The sequence below is a fragment of the Gouania willdenowi genome, chromosome 1 (assembly GCF_900634775.1).
Source record: "Gouania willdenowi chromosome 1, fGouWil2.1, whole genome shotgun sequence".
In the NCBI taxonomy this organism is placed as follows: Eukaryota; Metazoa; Chordata; class Actinopteri; order Blenniiformes; family Gobiesocidae; genus Gouania; species Gouania willdenowi.
Genome location: NC_041044.1, coordinates 28,788,725 through 28,814,747, shown reverse-complemented (window position 1 = coordinate 28,814,747; position 26,023 = coordinate 28,788,725). Strand labels below are relative to the sequence as shown.

Sequence of the window (26,023 nt, the reverse complement as noted above, 5' to 3'; positions counted from 1 at the left end):
TATTTTGATTTTTCAGAGAATTTCATTCTCCTCTGCAAAACTTTGACGTTTTTCTTCTGTCTTCGCACTGGAACTGCTACAATCTGCTAAAGGAATGCACTCCATCGTTGTTTTCCTTTGGTTCCGGAGAGTTCTGATCCGAGCTGGAGACGGTCTTTGAATCATATTTTTGACGCTCTCTCTCTCTTTTTTTTTTTTTTTTTTTTAATTTTTTAATTTTTTTAATTCTCCTGTCTATATATATTTTTTCCAGTTCCAGGAGCCTAGTGTCATTTTGTCACTCGGTGATTAATTTGATAAGAGCAAAATTAATTTCCTTGGTCTGGCATAGGGACCTGGTCGCTTTCCTCTCTTTAGTTGGTTCACTACAACCAGGGCGTCCGGCGGAGAAAAGAAGAACAAAAACAAAAACCAACCATTGCACATCATCCTCTCATCCCTGAAACAACGATGGAGATCCACTGTAAGCACGACCCGTTTGCAGCAATGCACAGTAAGTTCACAAGCTTTTCTGAATTCCTCCTGTTTGCCCTTAATTGAACCTCTGGACCTATTGGCAGCAGCAGAGCTCTTTTATTGTATGCATTTCATTTTATTGAAATTTTTTATTTTTATTTTCTGGAGAAATATAAAACCAACAAAAAATACACATTAGTAAGTGTATTTTATTTCCACGCAATACTTATTTCTATTGAAATAATCTAGCATGTTGATATTTTCTTGCTTTTATATTGCCTTTATAATCCCTCCCTGTGTATATTGAATGTACTCAGTGTAAAAGTGTAGCAGGTGTAAAGTCTTTGGAGGTATAGATGCGATAAGGAGCTCAAAGGGATTTTGGATACTGCGGTGAAATTTTGGCTGAAGGCCTACATGCATTTTATTTGTTGGTGCCATTTGAGAAACCATGTGCAGTGTTGCGTGGTGAAGGGGTCAGAGGAGTGACAGAGAGAGAGAGGGAGAGAGAGGGAGAGAGAGAGAGAGAGAGAGAGAGAGAGAGAGAGAGAGAGAGAGAGAGACCCGCTGGGGCAACAAAGCATGACTAAAAGCTGAACTTGATCCACACTTCCAGCAGTGTTTCCGCCTAAACACTTTAGGCAGCCACACGTTCTCTCGGGTGTGAAGCAGTAACAGCAGAATTTAAAAAAAAAAAAAAAATTAAAAAAAAAAAAAAAGAGAAAGAAAAAAGTCTCAGTATGAATATTTAAAACATTTATATCTTAGCAAAGTAATTTTTCGTTGTTATTTGAAGCAGTAATTATGTTATTTAAAGGGCAGCTGCTTGTGCTGCTCTGGTTAAATCGGATCAACTTTGCGGGCGGCCCTATGCTTTTCTTCTTTATCTTAACATTGAACAAAAAGTAATTAAAAATATATATTTTTAATTACTTTACTCTTTAAACTTCACTCGTTAAAATATTGCATTATTAAAACAACTTTATGCCATGCCAAATGAATTGATTTAAAGCACGAATCGTTGGTTACAAATGCCTAAACGCGAACATAATTTATTTCTTAAAAGGCTAGAGACCTTAGACACTATAGGCAAAAACAAAACGAAAAAACAAAGCACATTAATTTCAAACAGTAACCGTATCATGAGTATTTAATGCACTTTTTTATTATTATTATTTTTGCTGTACAACGATAGAGAAGCCGTATGACTGACAGAGGTCTAGCGTTGTGTTATCCCGCAGGATTAAAATAAAAGCGGGACACACTCCTCCATCCCCAAAAGCTAGAACGAATCAGAGTTTCCCACATCTCGCCACCTCACCAAAGCCAATGATCCGCGGGGCTGACAGCGGAGCTAAAGTTATATATGTCAAAGCTAGGGTGACGCTTTAAAACGATTACACCAAAAATGTCAAAGGGGAAGAGATACACTCACACGCATAGATAGAAATAAATCGCCTGTGATGCGTGAAAATTTGGAGATGTGCAGTAGTTCATGGTGAATGGAAACGAGCGCTGCGTAAAGTGCACATCCGTAACAAAATGTTCAACTTCTGTGCATCGTTGCGGGTTTGTGAGACGATGCGCGTCAGTGTTAACATGTTTTATTTTATGATTTACTTAAACACAACATTTAGAATATCCAGCGTTGTGTAATTTTTACGTGTTTTCCACAGAAAGTCCTACTTTTACGCACGGGGTTATCAGGTTTATTTCGTTGTTCATATTGGATTTTTCGATAGAATAATAACTCCTTCCAATAACGCCTTACAATAGGCTACATAGCATAGATGTTTTTTAAAAAAAAAAAAAAAAAATGCCATATACAAGTTAGGCCTATATTGTAATGATAATGAGCTGAATTTCATAATCACCTATTGTAATGGTAATAGAGGGCAAAGCGAATATTAAACAGAGGAGGCCATGGGCTACCTTATTGGCCAGTGAGTTAACAAAAATAAAATCTGATCTGCCAAAGCAAAAAAGAGGGGAAAAAAAGATGAAAACAACTCACAGTTAATGCATTTATCCAGTTATGCAACGCACCAAACCAGGCTGTGTCAAATGGACCATTGTTGTGGATTTGAATTTATGATTTCTTCGTTTTTTTTTTCTTTTCTCATTGCTTTCTCCGGGGGATCGCCACCAAACAGACCTCCTCTGACAGCCTCTGATAATTGTTTTTTAACCAGCCTCCCTGAGCCGCGAAATATTAATTATCTCTCAGAAAAACACAGAATAACAACATGCATCCACATCGCTTGTCTTCCACATCTCACACATCTATTCAGTATGTTTGCTCAAGGAAATGTGCTTCATCTGTATTCTTGCAGGCAACTTTCCAAAGAGCTTTTCTAGCCAAAAGTCATTTCTTCTGTCTTTTTTTTTTTTTTTTATGAGATAGAGAAAAGTGAAGAAAAGAGAGCGAGGAAACGACAGGAGTCGTGGCGTTTGTTGCCGATTTCTTTCTCTTTCCTGCTTTGCTTTATTTTTGAATCGTCAGGCCGTGACGAGGCAGATGAGAGATGAGAGAGAGAGAGCGAGAGAGAGAGAGATGAGAGAGAGAGAGAGAGAGAGAGAGAGAGAGAGAGAGAGAGAGAGAGAGAGAGAGAGAGAGAGAGAGAGAGGTGGACAAAGGGAAAGACTCAGAGAAAGAGAGAAAGAGACTGAGGAATGTATCTGGAAGAGAGAGACAGAGGGCATAATGGACCTTATTTTATGGATGAGGGAGTTCAAATATATTTTTCGTTATCTCTGTATATTCTTACCTGCAGAAACAGTGAATCAATCAAACATTTAAGGAAGGGCAGGGCTCTTAAGTCAGCTTCTATAAAGGGTAAATAAATAAAATACAACAGGGATGCATAATGACCTCTGGTCCCCTGGCTGTCTCCGTCCCTCTCTGATTCAGCAGGATGAAAATGAAGCTGCTGGCTCTGCCAACACTTCCCCCTGAGAAAGAAATGAGGTTCAGCTTCTAAAAGAGGACCACTAACAGGTCCAGACTCCAAATTTGGCAAAGAATTGGACATCTTCACCACTAAATGCTTCCTGATGCTTCCAACTCTGATTACATATTTGCAAACAAGTGGCTTTCTCATTCATTTAAAAATGATGGATGTCCATAAACCAAACAGTTGTAAAGAAAGCATCTGTTCTGAATTCTCTCTTTCTCCTCCATTGTAAAGCATCACAGAAGTGTCATGTTTGTTCTGTAGACTTAGATCCCTTCCACCAAAAAAAAAAAAAGGTGTAGATTTCTAATGTATTTAGATAATTAAACAAAAAGCTTTCAAATAATCTTGCGTTTGTACATCTGTCCCCAACAGTATTTATAAGCAGGATTTATTCTAAAAGACATTTCCAACACATCATTTCCATTGCTTACCCCAAGAATGATGAGAGCCTCAACGCCTAATGGCAACTGTAAATACACAGATAAGTGAATAAATAGTTATCGGGAGGTTTTTGTAGGTCACAAGTCATTCCTCTCCATCTCTTTACAAAGCAAGGCGTATTTCATGCCCTGGCCCAGATAGGAAGGGTGAAAGGAACCATTTCATTTACTCTTATCTGAAAAGGAGGGAGAGGAAGAGCGAGTCTTCTCTGCAGATACCTGTGGTGAGGAGGACGTAACACATCAGGCTTCTATAAATGTATGTGCAAAAAGAATCTGGCTTTTATTCACAGAGAGGATTCGAGAAGTAATGATATAGAGGAGGGAGAAATAATAACTATACAAAGCATTCACAGAAAGCTAAAGCAAGTGGAAAAGAATTCAATGTGTCCATGTAGGTCAGCAGGGTTTTTCTTGCTTTATATGGTGTCCAGAATTGCATGTCGGTGTGCAGATGCTCCCTCTGAATGTGGTAAAATGACTTTAAAAAAAAAAAACAACAACAACAAAATATAATGCCAAAGGTTCTGTTTTAAGAATGAAGTGTCTTGACTGTCCCAGTGGTCAAACTTCTAGAAGAGCTGCACAAGGTGTTGTTGGGGATCTTTGGGATGATGTTTTAAACACGTTCAACTATTTCTAAATGCATTTGAAAACATATTTTTAATGAATGATGGACATAGTGTTTATTAGTGTATCTGCACATAATGTTTGCAAGCTTAAACAAACTATTTTCTAAAGATAGAAACCTCAGAAAGTCATTATTTGATTTCATATTTAGTTAATATCATCTATTTAAAAAGATGCAGATAGCTGCAAAAACACATACAAAGTACAGATCTTTGGGTATCTGCATGGTTTTTAAATTTATTTTTATTTTTTTTTAAATCAATGATGTCATCTTTCAATCTGATAGCCAAGACATTTATTAGTTTTTTCATACAAAGCCAAACACTTGATCTGTGACGTTAAGGAAATAATGACAGTTAGGAACAACATTACAGTGGGATCAGTAGAGGCAGGTTTCCAGATGTGATTCCTTTTTTATTTATTTTGAAGAAAAACATGACATTGTGACAATTTGTCTGTACTGTTTTTGTGCAATGCAAGCACAATGCCCACAAAAGACAGAAAACACTAAATACTATTTATTTCATCTTTTAAAGTCTAGTCACATTTGAAAATATAGATACTGCTGTCTGGCTTTATTTGGCCTGTCTTTAGATGAATCATCAGATTAAAAAAGGTGAAAGTGATGCATACGTCTTGCCAGTAGATGGCCTTCCATTAGCCTATAGTGATTAGTGATGTGTGCAGAAGAAACATTCACTGTAGTACTGAGGTAATGCTGCCACCTGTACCCCCAGAAGTGGTCTGTGTCTGTGTGTTTTTTTGTTTTTTTGTTTTTGTTTTTTTTTAAGAATTCAACCAACCAAATTTAGTGTTTGAAAACTAGCTGTTGAAAACACACATTTAAAGTATAATTTTTTTTTTTTTTTAAACATAAATCTATATATTTTCCTGTGCAACATGTATTTCACAGCCTGTCAAAAGAAAAGTTTCTTTCAAAATAAAAGAATAGTCCAAATTGAGAGACATTAAGTATTTATTTATTTTTGACCAGCTGTTCTTGACCCACCCAGTACAGGTCCGCGACCCTTTTGGGTCCAGACCCACCAGTTGAGAATTGCTGTCTTAAGGCATATCACTGCAAAAAAAAAAAAAAAAAAAAAAAATTTATCACTGCAAAAAAAAAAAAAAAAAAAAAAAAAAAAAAGATTTATCACTGCAAGGCATGCTGGGATAAATGAACAAACCAGCAATTCAATAAGTTTGCAGTAGACTTATTGGCAGACACAAAACACAAACAACTCCCATTTGCACTTTAGGGTAAATTCTATAGTAACATATAAGTTCTGTTAATCAATACAGTATATGATGAATTATTTTCAGTCGCTTATTAGACAAATGCATTTCTTATACGCCTGTTTTTTTTTTTTTTTTTTGCCTGTTTTATGACCATTTTGTCAGGTTGGAAAAGGTTGCGTAAATTTAGATTAACCATCACTTGTTCCAATGTATAACCCAATATATAGGTGTGATGAACCCACTGGTCAGAGTGCCAGTCAGAGTGCCAGTTGCTCCAGTCTTTCTGTAAAGCACAAACATTATTCTATAGGTTGATTTATATATTTTGGATGTGGATTAATTCTGTGTTTGTTGACCTTGCAATGCACTGACTTTGTTGTGAGGGTTTCCTTTCCCAGAGTAAATTGTGATAAGCTCCAGTCACTCATGACCCTGAAGGGTTTTATTCATGTTGGCCTGTTCCCACCAAAAAGATACAAACAAATGTAGATAATCAAGTGCAAACAGGAAGTCTTATTTGATGCATCAGATGACAGCTAATGGTATTTTCTGTAAACAAAAATATAAGGCATTAAGGACCAGAGTGATTGGCTTCAGCAGCATTGTGAAGTTCTGTTTATACCTGACATTTTTTTAACCTACGTGTGTGTGTGTGTGCATGTTTTTTTTTATTCCATGCTGATGGCTTAAAGGCGAGGACTGAGGCACTGATTTAGGGGACAGCTTGCAGGTTTTTGGGGGTATCCCTGCTGGGGTTATGTGTTTAAAATCTATCACCCCCACAGCTAGGATTATTGTGTGTGCAAAAGGAAACGTGTGCACGTTTCCCCTGAAGACGTAATCACTATGGTAATACAAAAAAAAACCAGTGGATTAAATGAAAGACATTTTTAGTTGATTCATACATTGCCTTTGGTGCATGCATCCATACACTGTGCTTCAACACATGTTTGCATGTATGATTTGCTCAAAAACTTCTTCCCAGTTTTTACTGAGTAGTTTTCCTTTTATTCCCTCAATCTGTAGATTACACTTGCCTGAACCTAATATAGAAAAGCATACAACAATCCCCCAAAAGAGGGAACATTTCAGTAAATTTGGACCTTTTCTGTTTTTGTGTTTTCTTTCTCACTTCTTTTATTTCATCCATTCATTCCTCAGGGGGAATATTAGTGATATCTTTCACTAAAGGGGCAAAGGCACAGCTTTAGTCAATAATTAATTGAAATCCCTTCATTTGTTCAAAATCTTTGCTTTGACCGCCCCTGGTGAAATTGGGCAAAGTTTGCACTTTGTAACAGATTGACTGGTGTTATTATGCTGAGCAGTGTCAATTTGCAGCACGAGACAAATCACATGCATTTGAAATAATAGGTTGAGTCTGAAAGCAGTGGGATTGTAGTTAAAGGAGTGTGTGTGTGTGTGTGTGTGTGTGTGTGTGTGTGTGTGTGTGTGTGTGTGTGTGTGTGTGTGTGTGTGTGTGTGTGTGTGTGTGTGTGTGTGTGTGATGGTGATTTGACTGTATTTTAAACCAAATTTCAAAAATCATGTTTAGAGTTGAAAAATACATCAGCGATTTGATGACATTGAATACCGATTTGGTGCTCCAAAATTGACTTCTTCTTGGTAATCCTCACCAACAATCGTGACGAGAATATGTGACACAAAAATCCACTGAGGTGCACAACATTTGAATTGTTTTACTCGATTTCTTTAGCTTGTAATTTAATAGTTGGTATTTTTTTAGGCTTGACCGAGTTGTTCCTCACAACATAAATTCGTTTTGAGAAAAATCAATGCTTGGTGGAATAATAGATATTTGTTAATCACTATATCTCCTTTATAGGTAGACAAACGCCAAAGATGTTGTATTGTATTGCGTGTAAACTTTCTATAGACCACCTATCCAAAAAGATAAAACTGATCTTTGGATGTTTCCTGATCAGAATTGATGCCCTTCCTCTCTTTTCCAGGACATGGTGGAGTGAACCAGCTTGGCGGTGTGTTTGTCAATGGAAGGCCTCTCCCAGACGTTGTCCGGCAGCGAATAGTAGAACTTGCCCATCAAGGTGTTCGACCGTGTGACATCTCACGCCAGCTACGAGTGAGCCACGGATGTGTTAGCAAGATACTGGGCAGGTAAAAGGCACACAAACATCTGGACTGCCAGGGTTGGAAATGCTTACGGAGACAATTTATCAGCATTATAATAGTCATGCTTCTGTTGGTCTAACATGAGTCATTTGCATTAGTAGAATAGGGTACGCTCCTGTAAAATTATTTGGATTCCTACGTATGTGTTTTCGTTTTAGGTCTAGTTTGAGTTTTTCTAGGATCTGGTAAGACTTAAACATTTCTTCAACCTGAGCTCCACAAGGTTGCAATCCCTCCCTTATTGTCAGTTCTGCTCATTGCTTCAGTTTTCTTCTGTCTGTCTTCATTTTCTCTTGCCTCTTATTCCTCCACCTCTTTATTCTTTCATTGCCTTTTCCCCCTGTCTCTCACCCCCTCCCCGTATCCTGTACTGCCCCTCTGACCCCCACAATATTTCTGTCTCCCTTTACCCCTTTTTTTCCCTCTTCCTCTGTCTTTTGCAGTGCCAAATTCATCAGTAAATCCATGCTTGTAACGTCCCATAGAAAAGAAAAGCGGACAAAAGGGAAAAAAGATTCATCACTTTTTCAGAATTAGCATCAAAATGACAGTGGCACCAATATTTCTGCACCCACCTCTTCCAAAAAGGAGGGCGATGGAGAAAACGCAGAAGACAAGAACAAGGGACACAATCGAACTGAAAAGGGTTTTTTAAAGAGGGGGAGAGCAAGAAAATGAAAATGAATGAGAGACTGAGAGACCATTTGTGGGGACAGAGGGGAAGGATTACAGCAACCCAAAGCTATATCAAAAATTGTGTTGCTCATTGTTCTCCCATACCTCTCTCTCTCTCTCTCTCTCTCTCTCTCTCCTGGCCGTTCAACTCACTGAAGCGTTACCATGAGGGGGAGGAGAGGGGATGGAAGGAGGGAGGGTTTGTTTTATCCTCTCCTCTCTGTCTCTCTGGTGCCAGCAGAACAAAAACACCAACTCTACCACCCCGTGTGTGTTTAAGTGTCAGTGTGTCAGTGTGTGTGTGTGTGTGTGTGTTTTGGTTCATCATTGATATCAGTAACCACCACACTTGATTATTCACTAATGATTCATCTGTGGATAATTTAAATAGTTTTCCAATGCGAAATAGATAGTTTTTTTTCTTTCCGTCAGCAGTGTTTATACTCCAGCTGTGAATTGTGGATTTGTGCAACACACAAGGTAGCACATATTTACAGAAACATCTCTACGAAAAGAAGGATTACTTTACCGGGGAAAGAGAGGAAGTGAGAGCAGCAGGTTTAAGACTGACTGACAGCTTGCATCCACACACGCACACGCACACACACACACACACACACACACACACACACACACACACACACACACACACACACACACACTGGATCCCCCTTTTTCTGCAAGCTGTGTAGCACATTTGCTGTCCTCCCAAGCCTGTGCCCCCCCCCCCCCCCCCCCATGTCACTTCTGCATGCAAATGCATTCATGAAATAGCCATGGTGGACAAAATGCTTTAATCTGTGAGTGTGTGTGTTTGTGTGTGTGTGTGTGTGTGTGTTTGGTGTGTGTTTGCGTGTGACTGCAAGAACATTTGCAATATAATAATTACAATCATCGCCTAGATTTATGTTATCCAGACACTCAAAGGGTCTCAGCGCAACTAATATTCATACACACCACAAACATACCAGTGAAGGTAAGATATATCTGTGGCTACAGCTGCCCCAGGGCTGTCAGACAAAGGCATGGCCTTTTCTTTACAATGGTTGTAATTACTGAGTGCATCATTACTTGACGGTTGTAGAGTTGAATGTAGCTTCAGGCGGGAGATAAGGTGATTAGTGAATGTGTTTGTCAGACAGAGAGCAGCCCTGATCAAAGAAGGAGAGCCGTCCCCCTGCTGAAGAGCACAGTTTCCACAATTTGAGTCCTTGTAGCAATATTAGTTGCTATTCTGTCAATATTGTCAAATTCAAATGTAGTAGCAGAGTCGTTTGTATGTGTTTAAGGTTCAGTGTTTGATGAAATTGCTCAGCTCAACTTGGTTTTAGTTTCACAGACTTTGTGTTTGTTAAACAAAAGAAAAACAAACAAAAGAGCATTTTATTTGAATTAGAAAAAAGATCCGGATTCGTCCATGCAAAACTGTATTTACAGTTGACCTAAACAACGATAGATTTCATTGCGCTGCAGTCGTTTTTTTTGCCAACATCCTCTCCGCTTTGATCGGCAGATACTATGAGACAGGCAGTATCCGCCCTGGGGTAATAGGAGGATCCAAACCAAAGGTTGCTACACCCAAAGTGGTCGACAAGATCGCCGATTACAAACGCCAAAACCCCACCATGTTTGCCTGGGAGATCCGGGACAGGCTCTTGGCGGAGAGAGTCTGTGACAACGACAGTGTTCCTAGCGTCAGCTCCATCAACAGGTGAGAAATGTCAATATTTAATACAAAAAAAGTACATTTTCAACACATTGTAATAATGTTATTGTTGAAAATGTATTTTGGCTTTGATAAGTAAACCACTTTAGCGCTATAGTCCAGTTAGGGAGAGGGAGAAATAGAGAGAGGGAGAGTCTTGAGGCTGGAATGGAGAATAGTAAAGAGGCCTTGGTCTCCATATGTATGAAGTGGCTGCAGCTCAGTGGTTCAACACGATGGTACAATGACAACCCTTTCCCCTGAGCATAGAGGAGGAGAGAGAGGAAGGGATAGTGAAATAAGAGAGGAAAAGGGTGCAGACAAAAGGGAGGGAAGGTGTGTGAGAGGGCAAGGAAAGAAGAAGAAGAAAAAAAAAACACAAAAGGAGAAGAAAGAAAGGAAAAGGGAGGAGAGGAAATGAGATGAGAGGAAAAGGAGCAACAAGGAAAGGAAGAGAAAGGAAAGGAAGAAGGAAGAAAAGGCTTGCATGAGCAACCAAGCAGGAAGTGTGAGGCCCCCTTTGCCATGTCAGCCTGCCTAAGCCACTTCACACACGCACACACACACAGCACACGCACACACACACACACACCACACACACACACACACACACACACACACACACACACACACACACACACACACACACACACACACACACACACACACACACACACACACACACACACACACACACACACACACACACAGAGAGTTTTGCTCCCACGATGGTCGTGTTCTCTCCATCACTGAGAAGCCTTCTCACAAACCCACTTCACACCCTAATATCTCTTCTCTGCTTCTGCAGGATCATTCGGACTAAAGTGCAGACGCCGCCCGGTCAAACGGGCTCAGTGTCGGCTCACAACTTAGGTAGGTTGCTGCTGTCAAAGCCTCTTTCCAACTGTCAAAGCAAAATATGATTTTGCAGCACGTCCGTTTCATTCTGAATCTCTCTGGAACTGAAGATGCAAACATGTTAAATTGTACTGAAAGTACAAATTGTGCATGTTATGGTCACAGCATGCACACTTTGATGGGGAATAATGTGCGGGGGATAATGTGAATACATTATAATCATTAAAATCTCTTTCCAAATCCATTCAACAGAAATGTAGACACAAGAGAAATTAGACAATAAAATGCACTTCAAGATGTGCACGAGAGCTAAAAGAAACAAGAGCTAGGGCCATATTTTGGCACAAGAAAGGAGCTTCTATAGTGTGATCAGGTATGTTCTCTGGATCAGTGATAGTTTGACATTGAAGCAACTCACAAAATATTCATGACATTAAACTTCCAAAGAGATTTTCTACAGAAAAGAAATGCATTTGTGCTAATTCACACGGAGTACTACTATGGATTACAGTAATAATGGGGATTGATCAGGCTGCACAATGGAAATAACATTGTCTGTACCAGATATGGGGTGCCAACAGAAAATCTTTGTGACTTTTAAAGAAAGCAAATCTTTTTTTTAACACCTTACACACGTGAGTTTGCACTTTCACTTTGACATTTCCACTTTTTGTTATCAAACTTGGGTCTATGAAAGTGTTCAAACATAATACTGATGCACCGGCTACAATGGTAGAACCTGAGGAGAAGTCGATGTTGTGTTTCATGCGTATTCATTTTATTAAAAAAAAAAACAAAACACTGCATAGAAAACAAAAGCACAGTTGTGTGCAAATTGTGCAAGAAAGAGTTAAATTTGCCGAAGACTGGTCCTCTTCCAGAGGAGCTTTTCCACCTCAGTATTAAACATGTAGCAGCTTGCAAGGACAATGGCCCTTCGGACGCTACACTAGACCGAGCAGGCAGTGGTGACAAGATGACAGGGTTCAGAGCCAAAATGAACAAGTTCATGACTGACAAATGAAGTCACTGGATAAATGACTGTAGTGGACAGTCGACCACTCTCGGTAGTAGAGGATGTGGGCGGGGCTAGAAGCGGTGCAACAGGTAGCATCGTCTGACCCATCTTATGAACTTCTATGTAGAAAGACAATTTTATACTATATTCATCAGCTTTATCAGTTGCTGTGGTTATTTCATGCCACATATATTCTAACTGTTTTGCACTGTTCAGTTTCCACTTCTCTGGAATATTCTGTACTAAGTGCTGTTTTTTTTTAATTTAAATACACAAAAACACAAAGTTTACAAAAATTCCGGAAAACCATCCATTAATCCATCCATCTTATCCGGGTGGGGTCGAGGGAGCAGCATCCTGAGCATTGAATGTAGCTTACTTAAATTCAAGTTTGTGCTGTGTAAACAATGCAATCATAATATTCTTTATATTCATATTGCACATTATGTAAGCACTCAGTGATGAAAATAATAAACAATTTAGTTGTTTAAGCTCATTTATTGTTTTCGGTGATTCAGTCATATACCAAAATCTATTGGAAAAAATGTTGCTTCTCGTGTAAAATATTATGAGATTAATTAAGATTAATGAGATTAATTAATTACAAAGTATAAAAAAAATCTGCCCAAGGATTAATGTTATAAACTAAAACAAGCACAATGAAGCCAAACATGTTTGAAAGTGTTCAATTTTGTGTTCAAATAAATATGCAATATGCAATACTATATTTACTCAAATTAACCAAATTCTCATCTGATCAGAGTTTTGAATTTTATAATATTTTTAGAACCCTGATATTCAAGAAGCATAAAAGAGGTACAAAGTTTGTTTATTTCTTTTCAGCGATTTGTAGCGATTTTTACCAAGTTTGTCTTGTGGGTTACACAAGCAAATGACAAACACTGCTTTTAGCCTGAGTAAAAAAAACATGTACAATTCAACTCTACATTGCAAAAATAGTCCTCAAATCTAAGTGGGCAATTAAACAAGAGCACTCAGAGAGCACAAACCTCTGCCAAATGCAAAATATCTTCTTTGCAGTTATTTGGATCCTGATCACGGTACCAAGATCATTCACATTTAAAAGGGTTGTAATACATTTCTATCCCCATTAATGCTACAGTAGGTAAAAATGTATGACCACCTCTGCTTTTTCGAGAAATTGCAATGAAATGCGCAATCCGGATCTGACCAAGATTAATCTCTGTGGAATAATTAAGGAATCAACCCAAATTCATAAATATCAGTCAGATACAAATAATGATAGCAAATCTGGATTTTTGAAACTGACCTAGAATCACGTACATTAATCCGGATCCCCTCCAAAATTTAACAGAATTTTCCATAGCGTAAGGTCTATTTTATGTTAAAATTTTGTCAAAATTTGTGTAGTACTTTTGAAATATAACAGAAATATAAAGACATCACTAAACACCTGTGAAATTATTACTTCCTTGGCAGGGAGAAGTTAAATATATTTTTGACTGAATTCACACGTTTTAGTAAAAGTGCCCGAGGGATTATTTTAATTCAATAAATCACAGAGTACACACAAATAAAACAGTCTTTCCCTTTCTTCCTCCCTGTGCCCTGCACAGTGGATTGTGTTTCGGTGTCTCTAATATCTTCATAATCTCACATCGTCCATTAATCTAAATTAATTTCACACATGCCGCTCCCCGACTCCTACCGTTTACTCACATTTACCAGACACACACACACAGACCCACACACACTCTTACAGATTACACAGATAAATGGCTCCCACTCCCAGGCGGAAAATTGAACATTCGGATTTGCAGAATAAAAGCGTTACGTTCAGATTAAAAAAAGGAGTGAAAAGAAAGAGAAAGGAAAATCAGATAATTGAAGTGCTAAATCAAGTGATGGGAAAAGGAGGGATCTGCATTCATTATGCTCTCCTTGTCGTTACTATAGGAGTAACGGCTGGAAAGGACTTTGATCCCCGGTTTGCCTGTGCTGTTGTTTATTCCTCCTTTCTTTATTCTCTTTTTCGGTCTTGTCGTCGTGTGTTTGGGGGGTCTGCTGGGAGAAAGGATTAGGTCGTCTGTCGCCACACCTTTCTGTCCCTCCTGGGATACTATACTGTCACTCAGCCCCACGTCCGCTTACAGGGGAACAGATAAGAGACTGGGGAGTGAGTGACTGCATGTTTGAGGCTTTTGTGTGTGTGTGTGTGTGTGTCACTGTGTGTGTGCGTCACTGTGTGTGTGCCCGTGTGTGTGTGCATGCCTGAAGAACTACAAAGTATGCCGCTTTGTTGTAACTTGTCTCCTCCAGGGTAAGATTAGCGAAAGGGACACAAACACAAACACAGACCTTTACCTTCGAGTTCAGGGATGGTTCCCTTTTAGAAAGTGTACGTTTGCCCTACGAACAACCCCCCGTGCTATTGGTACAGTTACCGAAGTACATGTATCGTCTTAGGGTTAGGGTTAGGTTTAGGGTTAGGGTTAGGTTATAACCCAATTTTTAGGATTAGGGTTAGGTTTAGGTTTAGGTTTAGGTTTAGGGTAAGGTTCGGTCTTAGTTACATGACCTAAACTGGCCAAATAGGGGCGCTACATACAGATAGAATGTCAGTATATTGATACGGCAACCGTACAGATAGCCACAGTCTACCTTTTAATGGTTTTGACAGTTTTAACTGTAACTACAATGATTTTAAGCACCTAAATAAGAAAAAAAAATGTATGGCATTCTAGTTGAAGGATTTAGTCTACAATGTTGGAGAGTTAGCAAGATTTGAAAGTTGCGCCTCCTCTAAGCTCCACCCCTTCCTCCCCCTCCCGTTGGTGATATGTCTAAAGCAGGGGTCCCAACACGGTGCCTGGGGGCACCCGGTTGCCCTCAAAGACATTGTGGGGGGGCCCTCAGGAGCTCTAGTCACCAATGAGCTCCATCTAAAATCTGATTTACTTTGCAGGATTCAAAATCACAAAGATAAATACATATGACAGATGTGGTTAGTTTCTTAGAATTAAATATTCCTGATAAAGTTTTAGTATTAAATTAACCGTCTTTACATTTTTTTTTCACTGAAACATTGTGACAATTGTTTGGAAGTGTTGCCGATTGGGTGTATAGGTTGTGGTATATACTGAATAATATAATACAGTATATAAGATATATTTAAAAAAAAACGCAAGGTGGATTTTTGTAAAATATGACATATTTGTTACATTTTACAATAATATTATGTTTTACAATTAGTTAAAAGTTGTTTTTTAGTAGCTAGGAAAATAGGAAGATGATAATTTTCAATGAAATGTAATAAAAATGAAACAATTGTATAAATTAGGAGAAATAAAGTGTTGCATGTTGAATTTCCTACATTTCCTACCTTTTTTAAGTTATTGCTAGCCTTCCTTATTATCTTAACATCTAATTAAAGTGAAACCTTGAATATTTGGTATTGAGTAAGTGCTTTTCAATCCAGTAGTCCTTTGGACTATTCAGTACCTATGAAGTAGCTCACAGTTTCAGAAAGGTTGGTGACCCCTGGTCTAAAGCCATAACCCCACAAACTTGAATGCACTTCTGATATAAGAATAACAAACACTCCTTGGTAATTGTTTTTACAGACTTAGATGAGATAATTACATTGAGAAAATTAAAAATTAGGTTTTGAGAAGTAATTTTTGTATTCCTGACGGGTCTTCTTGATTTATTCTAAAGAAATATAATGTCATCTCTTCACAGCGACATCTGTGGCTGCCACACAAGTCTCAGCGGTGACCAGCGACTCGGCTGGCTCCTCCTACTCCATCAGCGGGATTCTGGGTATCAGCTCAGCGGCTGATGTGGGAAAAAGGAAGAGGGATGAAGGTGAGCTCTTCTGTGTATGAGTGCATTTCTTACAAATCCTCAGTGGCAGATGGTGGCTCCACACTGAGAAGGCTTTTAACCTATGGCATGCATTCAAGCTCTGAAAGTCATCAGAATCAAACGCATTACAAATTCAATCTCTTGTAATGAATGTGATGATGTGGAATGTTTTGCTGTTACACACAGAAAGAACCAAAGGATGAAAACCAACAACAACAACAACACAAACTAGATGATCTTATAATCACAAAGACAACGTGATGGTTCCCAGTGGGGCCGTCTGTATCTCTCACAGTACACACACGTCTAGCCACAACCAGTCAAAATCTAGGGTTAGTGTCTAGAGTAGAAATTTGCTTTTGCTGATGAGAAACCCACCTCAGGTACGCCATCAGCAAAACATTCATCCTCTCCATAGAATCAAATTGACTCTGTGCCCTACAAAGAAGTACAACTGAAGAAACAATGGCGTTACGACACGTTGAAGTGGAAACCAAATACCATTTGAAATTAACGCTTGCAAACATCCTGCCAGTATAAGTTTACTTCAGAGTATATCAATTGTTATAAAAAAAAAAACCATGAAGTTGGGTTTTCTTCTTCTTGGCAATTTAAAATTATTTCAAGCGACAACTAAAAGTTATTGAACATTTTCTATGTTATCAGTGCCTGAGAACTTTACCAACCCAATATCATATATGTTAAAGTTTTTTTTCAGGAAATTTTATCTTCTGACATGTTTCAACTGTCAACTGCCAGTCTTCCTCAGAGGTGATTGCTTTGATGTTCTCTCATAAGGAAAGCAACCATAACTCGTAGGAATAATGCATGCATGAAATAAGCAAACATCTTAATTCCCAATCCTAGGTTTGTTAAATACAAACGGCTTACAGGAGAGCTTCCCAAGAAGTCAGTTTATGCAATCAGCATTGATCACGTGCACTGTCATCCAGGATCAATATTGCATGTTCAAGTGGGTTTGTGTGTCTTCTTGTGTGTGTATAAGAGGGTACAGTGAGTATACATTAGTGCACATTCCCGATGAGTGTGTGTGCGTGTGTGGCAGTGTCAGTGGCATTAAAAAGCCATCACACAGACGGTCTCCTGCGGTAAATGAGACAGGACCAGATGCTGAAGCTAGGGGGGGTGACAGAGCGCCACTGGGGGCTCATTCACACACACACAGAAACACACACACACACACACACACACACGCACACACACACACACACACACACAGTATTTTTCCCGCTGCTGATGAATTTTCAAAACATTCCAGCATGTTCCAGGTGAATCCCAGGTGTACCTTGATACGCTCCGATGCAGCCCACTTACCCATCAGTCGACCACAAAGACTTTAGACCCGGCACAGATATGTTGACATGCGAACACTCATGTATTTCAGGACACATGGAGCATAGTTTAGCTCTAACTGACCACAACCTATTTTCTCCTATTGTTAGGTTTTAAATTAGACAACAATCCACACTCTTAATGACATCAGTATTAAAGATACTGTATCCGTACCAATTAACAAATTCATAACAAAATGCTTTTTAAAGAGTCATGAACTAAATTAAAAATTCTATATTATTTAGAGGATTTCAGTCTGGATATTCCAATCAAGATTAAAGAAATAAATTCCAGTTTGCAATAACAGGCCAAAAGGTTCAAAGGGTTTAAATTCTGATCTTAATCCAACAAACTGAAGGATTTTACTTCCATCAAGAAGGTTATGTTTTTGCTGGTTTTATTTTATTTGTCTGTGAACATCCATCTATCCATTTTTTGAGCTGCTTGCTCCTTTTTTCAGGGTCACGGGGGTCTCCAGCTCCCATAGGACGTTAGGCGGGGGTACACACTGGATAGGGTGCCAGTCCATCGCAGGGCAATACACAGACAATCAGCCACTCACACTCCCATTCACTCCTGCAGTCAATTTAGGGACTGTGATCAACCTGACAGTCATGTTTTTGGATTGTGGGAAGAAGCCGAAGTTTTCTGTGAACAGTCAAAATCAAAAAGTCATTGACGGATTTTGATGAAATGTTCAGGAAATATCCAAAATGAGATAAGAAACGAGTGATTAGAGTATGGAGATGATCCGGATTGATATATTGAATTTAGATCAGTTAAACTTTTTTTTTTTTTAGCTCCCTATGTGCAACTCTTTGAGCCCGGGTCTACAACACCTCCTGCAGGTGACTTTGTGCATTACATGCTCTTGTCATGAGTTCTGTTTCACTTTCTGTTTTGACAACAGTACAGCCAAGTACTAGAAATTTCTTCCAAGTCTTCAAAGTGTGAATTATCATGGTACCAATTAGGGGTGTGAAAAAAAATCAATTTCACAATATATTGCAATTTTTTGGGTGCCGATTTTAAATTGATTTTTTTATTTAAAAAATCGATATTATTTTTATTTTATTTTATTTTATTTTTTTGGTGGGGGGGGGGGTCTGGAGGTATTTAATCAATATTTTTGTGTATTTATGCAATATGTCAGTGGTGGTTACAATGCTCACAATGTGTTGCAATGGTTATTTGATGTACTTGATTTCTAATGCCTGCAATATTTATGTATGCGCAGACATTTTATTTTCATATAATCTGTTCAGAACAGTGTTTAAACTGACACAATAGGATAAATTATTTTTTCTTATTTTTGTGCATTGTCAGTAACTCAGGGTGCTTTATCCTTAATGTTCTCACTTACAGTTGTTACAATACAATGCCGTCATTATGTTGTCATGGTTACTTTGAGACTCCTACACAGTAGTTTCATTGAAAAGAAACTTGATGCACTTTATTTTATGATGGCAGTGTGTAACACTGCATTTTCTTTTTTTCAGTGAAAATGTGCAAAAACACTAATAATAAATAATAAATAGGATGTTTTGAAGCAAATAGTTTTGACTCTGAATGATCAATATCTTCTGATGAACATATACAGCAACTTGATTTTTCATCTCTACATTCAATTTTGATATTAACTGGGTAGAATGTTGCGTTTTATAGCAATAATATCGTATCGTGACCCACGTATCACGATACGTATCGCATTGCATCATCCTTGCCTATACTCACCCCTAGTACCAAGATCAGGATCACTGATCCAGATAACTGCCAATATCTGGCAAACACGATATTTGAAGCGTGGCGGAGGTTTGCGCTCGTGATTTTGTTTGTTATATTTGGTTTTTAATACTGAATGACTTTCTTCCTTTACCCAAAAATAGTCCACAATAAATTCTGTTGTTATTAATGTAGTTGAGGAAGACTGTTTTCTAAATAATAGCATTATTATTTATGAATAGATTTATTGTTTATTTATGGTCTTTTTTTGTGCACAGGGTACATGTGTTTTCTATCTGTCTCTTGTCTATTAGAAATAGTCTTTATACAGTAGTTCATATCTAAAATGAATAGTGCATCTTTACACAGAGCTTTCAGCGTCAATGGGGCATTATGTTGCTACTTGTCGGGTTTTTCCCTTTCTTTTTCTTTTTGCTCGTGTGCTTTATCTGCATCTTTTCTGTAGCAGAGGTTTTCCCGGCTGGCTCTGTGGTCTAATTAACAGCATTGCTAATCACAGCTTCCATTAGAGCAGCCCCCGCTGGATAATGACACACACACGCAGCGAGGGGCGACAGGGAGAACAGCATGCACTGACATGGACAGACAAACACACGCATGCTCGTATGTGTGAACATCCCTCGCCACACAAAGAAAGAGACATAAACACAATTTGTCTTGTCTGCCTCTGTGTGCACATGTTACAATATTCTGCTTCCAGCAATGGGGCTGTTAAGGTAAACCTTGGGGTCTTTTCATGTACATTAGTAGTTAAAACAAAGAACACGTTGTAAATCTTCAAAGCCCATCCCCTACTGATGAAAAAAAGAAATAAAAAATAAACAAACGGAGGGATTATTCTTTTAAATTTATCAAACCAAATAATCACATTCAATAGTTGTTTTTTTGTGTTTGTTTTGGTTAGATTGACAACTGACTTTATCAGGTCAATAGGCCATCATTCCTCAATCATTTTTTGTTTCTTCAATTTTTATTATATTTGATTATTGTGTTTTATTAGCTACAGTAAATTGTTAGTTTAGCATAAAGTCAATGGAGTACACGAGGTTTTGAGAATATGACTCCCTAAGTCCGCAAATAACGCTGATTCAGCAAACTGTTACAAAAAAAACTATTTTTACCCTATGAATTCCCAACATGTTTTATCATGTCATACAGTATTGTGTGCCTATCCTATATGATTATAACATTGTGTGTTTACAAGTGTAGAAAACTCCTCCTTACTATAGTATGCCAAAAAAAACAACAGCTGTTCAAGTGATGGGAACACTGGAGAGTCGGTTCAGTTGTGTGTGTGTGTGTGTGTGTGTGTGTGTGAGTGTGTGTTGGTTGAAGGAAGGAGTGTGTGGGGGTAAAGCTCTGGTGACCTTTGCTCTCAGCTAAAGCGTGGGGAAGTTAGGGGTGACTCGGGGCAGAATAGAGATGAATGGGGATGAATGGAAGAACTTGACTTGTGGGGCCAAAAGGGGACTATTGTATTATAACCTATTCTATCTGTCTCTCTCTCTCTCTCTCTCTCTCTCTCTGTGTGTGTGTGTGTGTGTGTGTGTGTGTGCGTGCGCGTGCGTAAATGTGCTAGCATGCATTCTATTTCACGAAAACATGCAACTGGAAAAAAAACATTACAATCATCACCATTTTACAGTTTATGGTGATTCTCTGCTTACATGTAGAAGGAAGTGGTTTCAATGGCATTTACCCAGAATGCCAAGTTGACCTCTCACCTCCTTGTGCATCCACTGTGACATGCAGCACCTTACCGAATAAAAGACGATGAAAGTGATGGACAAAGGAGGGGGGGGGTCTCTGTCCTTCACCCTGAGCTCCCCTCACTGCCTCCTGCCCAACAAAACTTTGATCTGTGAATGAGGAGGAGGCTCACATACTTGCTCAGATAAAGGCACACATCCACACGCACACACACACACACACATACAGGTACTGGCAGAGGCGATGATGTCAGACTAGAGAAGCAGTGCAACAGTTAAATACTTGTTGTTTTCCTGGGTTTGCACTTGTGTGGAAATCAACTATTGATTTTATAATATCTCTATGTTGGTGAGTGAGTTGGTGATGGTGAACCAGGAGGGAGAGAGGCTCAGAGACAGAGAAGGCGGAAGATGGAGAAAAAAGAAAAAAGAAAAAAAAGAGGGGAACAATGAGGCCTCATTGTTTGTTTTGTTCTGCTCTGCAAAAGAGGAAAGAGAAGTGCTTCCCTTCTGAGACTGAATCACAGAGATAGAGGCAGCTGCGAACGCATGTTTGTGTGTGTGTGTGTGTGTGTGTGTGTGCGTCTCCGCGTGTGTGTGTGTGTGTGTGCGTCTCCGTGTGTGTGTATCCGATAGTGAATAGGATTTAACCCGTCACGCCAATGAGTTTCTTTACCCATCCATGGATACAATAAGACCAGCCGGAAATCAGACTACCCACCCACCCACCAACACCCACACCCACACCCACATCCACAGCATGATGCATGCACACACACCTGCACACACTCCCACATGAACAATATGGATTACTATAAAGTGCTTCACTCTTACTGCTTGCTTACTGTAAGTCCTTTTCTTCTTCTCTTCTTCATCCTGTTTTACTCTGCTTTTCTGTGGGGACGTCACCATGACTGGTTTGAGTCATTCTTTTATTGTGTGTGAGCGCACGCGCGTATGTGTGTGTGTGTGTGTGTGTGTGTGTGCATGTGTGTGTGTATGACCATGCCACAGAGAGAAAGAAGAAAGCAATAAGCTGTCTGAAATGGTGCCATCAGAGCTACATGATTGATCAATTGAATTCCATCATGGAGACTGGCCAGTGGGATTAAATGGGTTGCCGTGGGTTACCAGGCTAAAGCATCACACTGGCTTTATCTCTCCCCTGATTGGTCTGTCACTTGGGACCTGGACCATATACACTCAGGCCGCTTCCACCTGCCCTTGTGTGTGTGTGTGTGTGTGTGTGTGTGTGTGTGTGTGTGTGTGTGTGTGTGTGTGTGTGTGTGCGTGTGCGTGTGCGTGCATATGTGTGTTTGTGTAGAAGTGAAAAAGAGATTATGATCAAGGAGAGTGTTTGTGTGAGGTATTGTGTACTGAGGTGTATAGAAATGTTTTGGGAGTTGGGCTGCAAACCACATACTCTCTAATGATCAATGGTTCACCACATTGTGCACATTGTGCCCTGTGTGAGAATAGCACACGCATAATTATCCGAGAATGACGATAATGGCAAAGAATAACAGTAGGAAATAAAACACCAAATGTTTTTCCTTGTATTCCTTATGTCATTGTGGGACTTTTTATATACATATATATTCATGGTCTGAATTGGGTGCAAAGATTATTTTACTTCCGTTTTTTCTGTCAAATTCAAAACAACTTCAGTGATCGTGATCATAGTACAATGATCATTCATACACTGTGCGATTTTTGGCGACATTTCAATCCCCATTAATTACCAATACAGCAGGCCAAAATGTTGGCACCCCCAACCTTTGCAAAAAACGCAATGGAATGCGCAATCCGAATTCGATTTAGATTAAACTCAGTGGGATAACTGATTAACCAATTCGACATAACTGAGTCAAATTTCATTAAAATTCGTCAATTACAAACTGAGATATGTTAAAACATCTGTTCATTCTAATGTTATCAAACCATGAATTATACTTCTAAAACTCCCACTTATTATAAAACATATGCATTGCATGGAGAATATGTGGATTTGCTGTGGTGTTTGATTTGTCCTCATGTCACATTGTATCACATTGTATGAAACTAATTCATACTGTATAATATCACATGACATTTGGTGACAAATCTTATCCCATCCAATCATTTAGTACTAATCCCAACGTATCTGTTTTATTGTTTCATTACCAATCATAATAATTATTTGCCATAAAGTGTACATACAGAGATGATCCCAGTCACACACTCATTCACTACAGCTATTCTAACTCATTTGATGCTAAAACACCAAAAACCACCAAACATGAACCTGTGGCTACGCACAATGCACTGCATCATTACATTTGGGTCAGTGAGTGGAAAGATTGAAAAAAAGTGCATTAAAGGTGTTGTTTTAAAGAGACTCATGCACAAATATTATATTGTACTATTATCTTGAGGATTTATTATTAAGGACAATGCAACAATTGTTATAGAGTGCAAAGATTGGTGAAAGCAGTATACTTTCTTTCTTTTTTCTTTCTTTCTTTCTTTCTAAACTACTGCCTGGCGCAAATGACCCTTTATTTTCAGTCTAGATGGAGAAAAAAATGAAAAATATATATATTTGATGCCCCCTCCCCCTTTCAACCCGTCTGTCATATCACTAGCGCGGACACACATTCACAGGCATACACACTTTCATTCTCACCAAACACACAGTGACACCTTAGGACTAAAATAGGTGCTCGGGAGCGGTTTGTAGCAATGAATTGGCTTTATAGCAGGGGATTTTCACCCTCAGCCCCTTTTTCTCTTTATCTTTTTCTCTCGTACTCTCTTTTCTAATCATTTGTAGGCCACGACTCTTCACAGTTCTTATAATTGTCTCGTTCAGTCCCTCAGCTTTGCAATAACTGCAGGATATGAGAGCTCACAGTTTAATACTGATACTGCAGTGATATATATTTGTGTGTCTGTGTGCGTATGAGTGACATGTGACACTACAGAAAGAACAGGGAGCTGCGTATATATAGCAATATACTCCTATTGCACTGGTTTCCAAATGGTGTGCCAACCATATATTATTGCAATATACACAAAAATTATTGTTTTTTAATTTACTACTTTGTATGCACTCATTTCATAATACAGAGGCAAACTCTATACCTAATTTGTTTTTTTTGAAATATTTCGTTAACAAATATTTCATGAGTAATATAGTTTTCTCTGTCACATTTTATTTGGCATTAGTAAATAATTATGCACATTTACAGATATTGTACATGATATGAGTGATACACATGTTATAAAGGTGATATAGGTGTGCCTTCAGATTTTTACTTGTCCTTCGGTGTGCCTTGGGTACAAAAGCTTTGGGAACCACTGTCCTATTGTATATATTCTTCATAATATTCCACAACATATGATTGTATGTATGATTCGTAAGCTAAAGCGCAGTGTATCGCATTAATTCTGGAATACAAGTAACCTTGTCCTCTATTTTCTTTAATAAATAATCTTAATTTATCATGACACAGTTCTTTTGTTTACTCTTTTCCTCACAGCTTTACAAGAATCACCATTGGCAAATGGCCATGGCCACAGTGGGCGGGACTTCCTCAGGAAGCAGATGAGAGGGGAGCTGTTTTCGCCGCAGCAGATCGAGGTAATCAAACACCTCTTTGACACACAGCCAACCTGCCGAATCAAATCAAACTCTCTCTGACTCTGGCAAGATAACATGGTGGCATTGTGCAGGCCCTGGGCTGATGATGCAGGGAGACAGACAGGTCATAGGCAGGCTTACTTTGACAGCATATTTTGATTTAGTCATGAAGTTTTAGTCCCCTGATAAAAAAACGTGTTTTATTTCTTCCTAACATAGTGTTTTGAATTATTTTCCTCAGCTGGTTAGAACAGCAGTGGCTTGGTTGTCTTTGGGTTGGTCAGATTTAGTGTCATTCTTCAGTTATCCTAGAGTTATGGTGAAAGCACATTTTCACACTAACTTACCTATAACTCTAACTCTCTAAATTCTAGATCAAACTTCTACACAGGTTGATCTCACACTCCATCCTACCCTCACTCATGAACAAGATTCTGAGATACTTGAACTTACTGCACCACTTGAGGCAAGACAACTTGAGTCCGGATTACAGCTGACTATGCAGACCAGGCACTGCTGCTTTGTTATAGGGGCTGAATGGCTCCTAAATGATATATTATCTACTCAAACCAATACCATTCACTATATCCTACTAGTGTTGGATTCTACAGTGTTTATAATATAGTTTTACAGAAGTATATTGTAGGCCAAAGTTGATGACATGATCTTTAACTGATCCCTAATCAAATGATGGGATCACACTCGAACTCTTCCAAAACTCATGGTCATATTCCTCCTTTATCAAATATCAAAGGCAATATCAAAGGCAAAAAAAAAAAAAAAAAAAAAAAATTGAATATTGTAGCGACCCTGCAGGACTTTGGGGGGGATTGATGGGAAGTTGTGGGGGAAGGAGTTGCCCTAGTTAGCCGGATAGGCCAGTGTTTGTTGGGAGCGGAAGGATCAGGGTAGTGTGGGGGAAGAAGGCGGAAGAGGAACTAAAAAAGGGGGAAGAGAAAAAGGGGACACTTCGACCAGTGGCTAGTAGAGTTAGCTATCCGTTTTTGTTATTTTTCGGCACTCCTCCAACCCAGTATTAGCCTGTTCTTGAGGGTAATAAAACCCGGTTCATCCGGTTAAACGGCAGCCACTCTGTGTCCTCGTCATTCGGCTAGTTAGCCCCGTAGTGTCGGGCCGCAAACGCTACAATATCAAAGGCAAACCCCTAACCCTTCTAAGCTTCTCAGCCAATTTCACAGAACAAATGTGAATATTATCCTAGGAAGGAGGCCTAATTGATAACCTGTAAACACTAGTGATGCATTCATTGTCAATGGGGTGATTACAAAATAATTCTAAACCCCACAACAAAACAAAATGTGATTATAAAACATAGCGATTTCTTACTACATTACAATTATATATATATAAGTCTTCCTTCATACTGTTTTGTGAACAAGACAATAAAGACTTTTTTACTGTATACCAGGGGTGCCAAACTATTTTTCGCACAGTGACCAAATCTGGAGCACTTTGATCACAAGTGGGCCACAGGTGGGATATAGAGCAAATCTCTGGTTTTTAATTACATGTAAAAATTAGGTATTGTACAGTATAAAATGCTTGTAACAAATATGTCATTTAGCTGTATTTTGTGGTATTGTTTGTGAGAAAG

The 26,023-nt window shown here is 38.8% G+C and overlaps 1 protein-coding gene across 1 annotated transcript in view; it reads left to right on the top strand.

Annotated features, from left to right (window-relative positions):
- Window positions 1–336: 336 nt before the first annotated feature.
- The window catches only part of pax5 (paired box 5), a 46,013-nt gene continuing 20,326 nt past the window's right edge, over window positions 337–26,023 (top strand). Inside the window, exons 1-6 of the mRNA XM_028447032.1 lie at window positions 337–493; window positions 7,696–7,861; window positions 10,065–10,262; window positions 11,065–11,129; window positions 15,856–15,981; window positions 24,308–24,408. Coding sequence (XP_028302833.1) covers window positions 451–493; window positions 7,696–7,861; window positions 10,065–10,262; window positions 11,065–11,129; window positions 15,856–15,981; window positions 24,308–24,408 — 699 coding nt within the window. The 5' untranslated portion in view covers window positions 337–450. The remainder of the gene's footprint in view (window positions 494–7,695; window positions 7,862–10,064; window positions 10,263–11,064; window positions 11,130–15,855; window positions 15,982–24,307; window positions 24,409–26,023) is intronic.